General features: G+C 34.4%; 1 protein-coding gene across 1 annotated transcript; it reads left to right on the forward strand.

Annotated features, from left to right (window-relative positions):
* The first annotated feature begins 5,028 nt into the window (after positions 1-5,028).
* On the forward strand, positions 5,029-7,317 carry LOC139488437 (uncharacterized). The gene has a single exon (XM_071274054.1). The coding sequence runs from the start codon at positions 5,029-5,031 to the stop codon at positions 7,315-7,317; it is 2,289 nt and encodes a 762-aa protein (XP_071130155.1).
* Positions 7,318-9,884: the final 2,567 nt, after the last annotated feature.

A 9,884-nucleotide genomic window follows, 5' to 3' on the forward strand; every position in this document is an offset into this window, starting at 1 on the left:
AAATTTACGTCAAACAATAATAATATTATTAGCAGCTTTATCGGCCGGGATAAATATAGGTACAGCAGTCATCATTGTGTCACAATCTCAAAACAAACAAATATTTAACAAAGAAGCACAAAAAGCATCTTTTAAATTTAACAACCAAATCCATTACTTCGCGTGTTTGACGTCATAAAATGTAAACGTCACACAGGAAGAAATATAGAATAATTTTGTCGTTCAAAGTATTTTCAAAACAATTATAATTTCACATGGTAAATGGTGAGGTAAGGTAAGAGTAAAGTGTTCTTTATTACATGTTTAAGCAAAAGCCTTCAATGAAGGAATCATGATACACAATGCAAGCTTCGGAATATCGTACTAACTGGCTGATACGTGTATATACTCCATATGCATGTTAATACATGGAAATCGAAAGTTCGCAATTTGAAGCTGAACGCATCATTTTTTGTGTTGTAAAATCTTGTTCTCAATCGACCTTCATTGATAATTTCTATATGCAAGTCGAGATAAGCAGGAGCTTTAGATCCAATTATATCACTTGTAAAAACCGTCATTTTTTAATATAAAGTTCGACGGATAGATGCATTCAACATAGTCATAAAACTTTGAATTATGTCATGAGAGGGCATCTTCTATGTAGCGGAATGTAAAAGATCAGGCTAACTTCTTTTCAGTCTTCATAAGAAGCTTCTGATTGGTTATTAGTGCTATATACATGGATATCAACAACTATTATTCTAAACATTTGATATTATGTCATACTAGTTACTTTTCTACAATAATTTAACGACACTTGATATTCAGCACTGAAGACCGAATACTTTCAATTTAATAAAAATACTTCTAATGTGTTCTTATTCAAACTAGTTTTCTTCCATTCATACACGTCAGTTGGGAAAAGCAGATACGAAGTCTTTGAATTGAATATTACGAGAAAGACATAGACGTGGCTTCCTTTAAAGCACAAATGAGTAAATAAGGATTTTTTTTTTATAGTTTTATGAATGTTACTTTCATATCTGTAAGTATTTATTAATCATTATGATTTATATATTATTTTCTCAGTAACTGTTCACCAGTTCATGACCTTTTTTATATAATGTTGAATAGTTTTATTCTAATATTCAAGGAACTACAAATTGAATGTTTATTTTTGTTTTCAGTTTGTTACAATTTTTGTTTTTGTTTAGCCCTGTAATGTCCGTTCCAAGCTGTATTTTTCCTTAAAAGCAAATCGATCGTATTTTACTTCAATAATTATTAATTGCTAGTGGCCGGACATTAACCTATCGAAACTAGACGATACTGTGTTTTAAAAGTTTTTACGAATTATAGCGCATTATCAACTAGCTTGCTATGTGTTGATAAAAAAAATTATATCACAAACAACTTTTATAGGAGGTGTAAAGTGATGATTACAACACGAGTACATACGACTAGTGCACGAACACGGGAAACAAGTGAAATGTCGTTCAAACACACATGTTTTATTGTTATTCGTGTGGTGTTTTTTTTAAATGTTGAATATGGATTAATTGAATTGTGCATTGAACTGAACTTATTATTATGTATTTCTACTGCAGCATTTGTACACATCAAGAAAATATGAGAAAACCATGTTGATATAAGAATAAAGAGACGTGGTACGTAGCCAGTGAAACAACCATGTATCAGAGATCAAAAGACGATGGTGTAAAAAAAATAATATGCCAACATTCAGCCTTCAATAATGAGCAAAAAACCACACCGTACTGTAAGCTAGGAAAAAGGATATGAAGTGAAATAATTCATACGCAGAAAAACATTGACATTATTCATGACATAAACTACGAAAAACAAATCTGACAAGACAAGATCTAGTTGTTGATGATTAAGCTTGTTCAAGGTCAATTTCAACTTCTAACAAATATACCGTGTTTAACCAAACGAAAATAATTTTAATACTGATGAACAATGTAAAAGGATTTAAGTACGGTTTTAAATTGATAACATTTGAGAAAATGTTTAATCCAAGGTCTGCACTAAAATTGAGAATGGAAAAGGAGAATGTTTCAAATAGACAATAACGCGACCATAGATCAGAAAACAGCCGAAAACCACCGATGGGTCTTTGATACACCAGGAAATCCTACATTCGAAGGTGTGCTTTAGCTGACCCCTAATAAAAAATGTGAACAAGTTTATTGATAATGGACGTCATACTAAACTCCGAGATACCCAGTATATAAATGAACTAAAATAAACAAAATCATACAAGACTAACAAAAGCCAGAGGCTCCTGACTTAGAACAGGCGCCAAAATCTGGCGGGGTTTAAACATTGTTTGTTCTCTCAAGTATCATAACTATATCCCTTCTTAATAAGTCTGTTTAAAGATTTTGTTAGCTTTTGAAGTGAATGCTGACATTTTCGTGCTTTGTAAAGAATATTCCCATCAGATAATGGATGTGAAATACCTGAACGTATAAGATGTCTGCATGTTGATTTATATTTACGAATGATGTCTTTGTACAGATGATACAATTTACTAAATATTTTGACTAGTTTGAGATATAGAGAACCCTGGTGTAATAGTTTCTCAGTAGTACATAGATTCCAGTGATGGCATCTTGAACACACAAATAGAAGACAGAAGAAACTCCAACACATTTAAAAAATCGTCACTTTGTCCTTAATTTAGTGTAGAGTTTCTATCTGATGGAGAGTTGTTTTGGTTGTCGTGTTGGTCTTACTAGTATCAATCACACCTTATTTGAAGATAAAAAATGTACTAGTTAATAGAATTATCTATGGTTAGTAGAAACGATGGTGAAAATATTACAGAATATGACATTATTGATGAATCCAGCGTTATATGTATCCATGTGTATCGAAATGTCTGGAATTCATCAGGTTAATTAGAATGATGTACACCCTCAGTGAGGACGGTGTACAGAAATACTTTACGTCACAGAATGTGCGTAATGTCTCCTCTAGAGCTCCGTGTCGCCTCTGCATTCAGAGGCAGTCTCTTACTTAAATCTCTGGCATTTTTTAGAGACTTCATAAGTTAATGTTGGGTATTTTAGATATGCCACTGTTAATGTATTGTAAAACAAAAGAAATCTCGCCGCAAATTATCGGTGTAGAGGCTTCTGGAACATATTTCAGTCTTATAGGTTTAAGAAGATTATCGACATACATTTTGTATTTATAGTGTTCCTGTCGCAGATTCGTCGTTCAAACGAATCTAGTCACATAGATTATGTTGTGAGGATACCAGCCATAGATTTTTGGTTAAGAGCTTGGTTAGAAATTAAACCTTTGAAAATATCTCCGGCACCGGAGACAATTACTTTGAAGACACATCCAGACTGAGTCATTAAATTAGTTGTCTCATTCCTCTCTCAGTTTAATATAAGAAAAGAACGGCATTGGAATCGGATAGAAGCGGACTGGACGGAATGCATTAACAATATGTCAACGGCCTTGTCATCAAGGAATTAACTTAATCACCTTAATCACGGAAAACAATTTGATTATTGTCGTATGTTGCATCTTATGTTACAAATAACTATAACATTATGATTTGGTTTTCTTCTCCTTTAACACGGGTATCCAATATACTTCACAGTATTTTTTAAATTATGACAAAAATATGAAAGAATTGTTTCTTAATCAATTTTGAGACCTTTTTCTGTGTTTATTCTCCTTAAATTGGTGATATCGGACCGTACTCACAAATGCTCTCCTAATATCTCAAATACTCCATTCCATGAACATTTTAATTCAAGTTAAGTCCACAAATATGATAAAATGACGTCAGAAGTTAAAAAAACTAGATTTCACAAAAAAAACAAAGAACGTTTCCAGAAAATCCTGCGCGTAAAAGGAATAGATACGAATCTATGCTCTTTGATGCACACAACATCAAGGGCGAGAAAAAACCAGAGGTCATGAGTTGGATCAAATCTACTCAGTGTTTAATAAAAGCAGATTAAAACTTAAGTGTTTAATATCAACTTATTCCAATCAATCAACACAAATCATGTCGACCACCTTAATGTCTGTTTAATAACGCAGGTGTGCTGGTGAGGTGGTATATATTGATGCACTAGTAAAAAAAAAACGTTTTGATTATCGCATTGTTAAACCTTAATATTTTGCAATAAATATTTCGTTTCCCTTAATCTAAAATTAATTGGGCTATTGTAATATTGAACATGCCGCGCATTGGTAAGATCCCAAAGGGCAACTATAGTATCAGTTAGTTGATAATATAAATAGTCTCAACAAAGCAAAGGTAGTCTATTAACATTTGATTGACTTTCTATTGATATGATTCTAATAAGGCATTGACATAAAAATTGTGCAATTCTATCAATACTAAAATTTTGAAAAACTACATGTTATATAAACATGAGGAGGTGTGGGATAATTGCCTCTAACCATTTGTTTGCACCTCGTCACGCTCCATTTGGAGGTCCTGCCATTTCCTCGGATTTTTGTTTGTTGCCCTTACTTTTTTTGAATGGATACACGAATTAAGAAAATCGATAAACTACTGTCGCTATAAAAGAGGGGCAAAAGATACCGGAGGAAGATTCAACCTCATAGATCATAAAAAAAATGACAACTCCATGGCTAAAAGGAAAAAGAAAAAGCAGATTCACTTCATTTTCTGAAGTTGTATAACTTATCTGAAGGATATCTGATTCTGTGAGATTTGTCGTTGGGAAGGATGTACCAGTCCTTTGTGTTTTGCTAAAATAATTACCCATTAACCATTTCCAGTTTCTACCTATTCCTCGCAATATCTCAAAGATTGTTTATTCTCAGTAAATTGATTGGTCCGGGTGGGCGTGTCGGAAAATACGCGAAGTACAAACATTACGTTATGGTAACGTTGTTACCATACCGCTTTACTCTGTGACGTTATATTATATGCATTAGCTATCACGACGATTAAACGTATAGAAAAACACAACGCATGATTTATTAAGATTCTTCAACATTTAATGGTGCCGTAACCTTTGGATATATATGGATTCAAAGCTGAAATCAGTTCGTGCTGGACACAAAGGAGCCGTCACGAAGCTACTGGTGAAATTCGACGAGCTAAAGTCAAAAACAGACACAGAAGTTGACGAAGTGAAAGCCCTTGATGATGCCGTCACGCAGAAACAGAAAACATTGATTGACCTGAATAACAGACTTTTGGAACAGACATCGGAGGAAAATCTGGAGCAGGAAATCACCGACTCAGATGAGTATATGTACGAACTTGATTGTAAAATTAGACAAATTCGGAAATTTATTAAGTCCTTTGAACATGTTGAAACACATACTATAATTTCGCATGATACTGTTGGTCCTTCAACGAGCAGACTTAACCCAGACGCATATCATTTCACACCCGAAGCTAGAGTTGATATGAACAGATGTGCAATAGATTCTATGAACCAGCAGTATTCAGTTAACACCCCTGCAGTGCATACCCGTCCGTCAGAGAATGTCATGTTTCAAGTCCCGTCAGAACCGAGATCTTCAAAAACTAATTACCATAGGCTTCCAAAGTTAGACTTACCCTATTTTAATGGAGATATTCTCAAGTGGCAAACATTTTGGGATTGTTTCGAGTCATCTATACACTACAACGACACATTAACGCCAATCCAAAAGTTTAATTATCTTAAAGCCCAGCTAGAGGGAAGCGCCGCGCAAACAGTAGAGGGATTCGCTTTAACTAATGGTAACTACGAAACCGCAGTCAACCTTCTCAGAGATCGGTTCGGACAACCTAGCAAACTTATACATGCTTACATGAAAGCACTCATGAATTTACCCGCACCGACAAATGATGCTTTTAGTTTGAGGTCTTACGGAGACAGATTAGAATCCTACGTACGAGGATTAGAGTCACTTGGTCAAACACCAGAGATGTATGGTTCGCTTTTGGTACCTGTAGTTTTGGACAAGTTACCGATTGAGATAAGAAAATCTATTGCAAGAGAACACGGGAGAGATAATTTGATATTGCAAAATTTACGAAAATCAATAACTAAAGAGATTGAAATACTTGAGGCAGGACAGGGAGTCATGGAACCGGACAGATTGCACACCACAGCATTTTTCACAGGTACACAACCAAGATCACACAATAAAGGTAAATTAACTGACACACGGAAGAAGGTAAATACGCATACATGTATTTTTTGTTCAGGTGAGCACTATCCGACGGAGTGCTCTGAAGTAACAGACGCAAACGCTAGGAATCAAATTGTCAAACAGAAACAGTTATGTTTTAACTGTTTAGGGTCACACCGGATGGCCGCATGTAAGTCTACAAAACGGTGTAAAAATTGTAACGGAATGAATCATACAAGCATATGTAAAGGGAAAGAGACCAATACAGGTACGAAGCAGGAGCCGAAAGTACAACAGACAGCTATCAACGTGGTTGAAACAACAGACACAACTAGTGTATTGCATGCATCACAAGAAGGTCCCGACATTCTTCTAAAAACAGCAACTGCACCAGTTATATATAACGACGTAAAAATAGAATGTAACATCTTATTTGACGAAGGAGCGCAACGTACTTTTATCACTCAGAAATTAGCCGATAAACTAGAAATTAAAACAACGGGGAAAGTCAGCATTCAACTGTCTGCGTTCGGAGATTTATCTCAGAAAGTTCGTAACTTGGAAACTGCAACAATACAATTACAGACCGACACGGGAGAAAATGTGCGTATAAACACACTCATTGTACCGGAAATTGCCGTCCCGATTCATAACAGTATTTCACTAACTACAAGGAGCTTGCCACATTTGAGAGGTCTTAAACTTGCACATTCTGTACACAGTGGAGAGCGTTTTGAGATCGACCTACTAATAGGCGCGGATTACTATTGGGACATTATCGAGGACAAAATAATTAGAGGAAACGGACCCACCGCTGTCCAGTCAAAGATCGGATATTTATTATCAGGACCGATAAATAGAAACATCAACCATCCGTCAACATCTACAGATCTCGTAAACGACATTTCATACAAGAACACAGCTATTGACAACGAGAAAGGACAATCCACGGCAGAGGTGCCTTGGAAACATGACCATTTAGATGATATATCTTCAGGTATGACCGTTGCAAAAAGAAGACCAGAAAACACATCGCAATGGCTCGTACAAAGTAGATCGTACATGAACCAAATTGAGGAAACTCTCCAAGGAAGTAACTTGCTACCTAGACCGCCCGAAAAAACACACCCTCAACTGTTGGAGTCAACAAGTCACATAGATACAGGACAAATTTATAACGCATAACGAAAATTACCGCTTACTGAAGTTACCGTGTGTGCCAGAAGAAACATCCACGAATGGACTAAGAAATAAACTTTAATTGTGTTCAGTCAAGGTTAAGGAATGTGATTATTTATTTGAGATGGACATTAATTTTAAATTTATTTATCTATATTGTGAATTTACATTTTTTAATTTTCGTTACATATTGCACTTTTGTCGGCCCCCAGAATGTCGGAAAATACGCGAAGTACAAACATTACGTTATGGTAACGTTGTTACCATACCGCTTTACTCTGTGACGTTATATTATATGCATTAGCTATCACGACGATTAAACGTATAGAAAAACACAACGCATGATTTATTAAGATTCTTCAACAGGGCGAACATTTTTGTATGTACATGTAGGATGTATAGACAACGTCAAATAAAATACTAGACAAAAATCCAAACTTCTCACATTTTTTTCGTTGATCCACTGTTCAATCCCTAAATAGAACTAACTACTGATAATTGATACCTCACCGTGTGAGCTCATAATATTATCAGATGTAAAATTCATTAAATGGAGATCGTTGACAAGACATTAATGATAATGTGAGAAAATTGATCAACTGAGAAAAAAATAATATCATAAGATAAACGAATTACAGTGCATCTGAACTACGACTTTTAGAAGACGTGTAGAATGATGACTAAACCGTGATTTTCACTATGAGTATCACTGATGAGTCTTTTGTAGACGAAACACGCGACTTGTACTTTTTATATAGTGAAATAATTGGAACCAGTGCACAAAAACTAAAATGTGTTCAACCAAGTATGTTTTCTTTTATTATTCGTGCATTATTTTTAGGTCTTTCATATAAATTGTACATTAACTGAATCATTTGAAATCATATTTTACTAAGTAAAGATGAAGAGAGTTGAGCAATCACCAAAAATTGTTTATATAAAAACAAGGAAATGTGTGAGACCACCATTCAAAGGTCAAGGATGCAAACAAAGTTAGGTTATTGTAAACAAAAATATATACAGGTGAAATTAAAAGATTTAATTTAAAAAGCTTCGAGATAATTCTATTTTATTATAACCAATGATACTATTGATTAATTCTAGTGGTAAATATTACATGCATATTAAGGACAATAGCATAAAAAAAAAACGGAAAAAGTAAAAAAAAAAAAATAACTACCACTTTATATTTTAGATATGTAGCTATGTGATAATTTGGTCTCGTAACATGCCACCTACAAACCCTTGGATCAGTTGGTGCAACATTTTGTTTTTGTGCGAAAAATGTTCCTCTTTCCTAACAAGATGCAATTGTGCGGATTTCAATCGAACATGGCTATATATTTGTACAAACCGCACAGTGAAAAAAAACTGACAAGAGGTCCGGGTCACCACAAACATTTACCCCAGTCAATCATCGGGTTACGACAGCAAATTTAAATGTAGGCTAATTGTCTTATTAAAAAGTAAAATCACAAAAATATTGATTTCCGAGGAAAATATAAAACGGAAAGTCCCTCATCAAATGGCAAAATCAAATGATAAAACACATCAAACGATTGAACAACTGTCATATTCCTGACTTGGTACAGGGATTTTCAAATATAGAAAATGGTGTGGTAAACCTATTTTTATAGCGCTTAACCTCTTACTTGTATAACAGTCGGATCAAATTCCATTATACTTACAAGAATGCATGCACAAAACAGATATAATAGATAAAATTGTCAAAATATGGGTACAGCAGTCATCATTGTGTCACAATCTCAAAACAAACAAATATTTAACAAATAAGCACAAAAAGCATCTATAACATTTATCATCTAAATCCATTTCTTTGCGTGATTGACGTCATAAAAAGTAAACGTCACACAGGAAGAAACATAGAATAATTTTGTCGTTCAAAGTATTTTCAAAACAATTATAATTTCACATGGTAAATGGTGAGGTAAGGTAAGAGTAAAGTGTTCTTTATTACATGTTTAAGCAAAAGCCTACAATGAAGGAATCATGATACACAATGCAAGCTCCAGAATATCGTAATAACTGGCTGATACGTGTATATGTTCCGGACCATATGAGTATTTGGACCATACGCGTATGGTCATGACCATATGCGTATACTCATATGGTCCGACAATACGCGTATGGTCGGACCATATGAGTATTATACTCGTTTGGTTATTAACGGGCCGGACCATATGAGTATAATACTCGTTTGGTTATTAACGGGCCGGACCATATGAGTACTTGAACCATATAGGTAAATTTTTTTTAAATTACATTATTAAAATTTCAAGAATACAAAACATTTATCTAAAAAAACAATGATGGTTACATGACAATGTATTATCTTATATATAATTCAAATACTACGTAAAAATTAAATATTGATGTCATAGTTAGTTTTCATCGCTAATTACATTCTTGCATGTAGGCTTGGGGTGACATTTACTTCCACACGGTATCATAGCTTTTTTGCTTTTGCAAGTCTTGGTTGTGCAGAATCCGTTTCATTTACACCTTTTGTTTGCGAGTGAAAAGCTAGCCTTTTATAGCTGTGTACAGCGATA

The sequence above is a fragment of the Mytilus edulis genome, chromosome 1 (assembly GCF_963676685.1).
Source record: "Mytilus edulis chromosome 1, xbMytEdul2.2, whole genome shotgun sequence".
NCBI classification, from domain to species: domain Eukaryota; kingdom Metazoa; phylum Mollusca; class Bivalvia; order Mytilida; family Mytilidae; genus Mytilus; species Mytilus edulis.

What these genes read in the sequence shown, in the direction of transcription:
- LOC139488437 (XM_071274054.1), top strand. Translation starts at nt 5,029, where the DNA reads ATGGATTCAAAGCTGAAATCAGTTCGTGCTGGACACAAAGGAGCCGTC.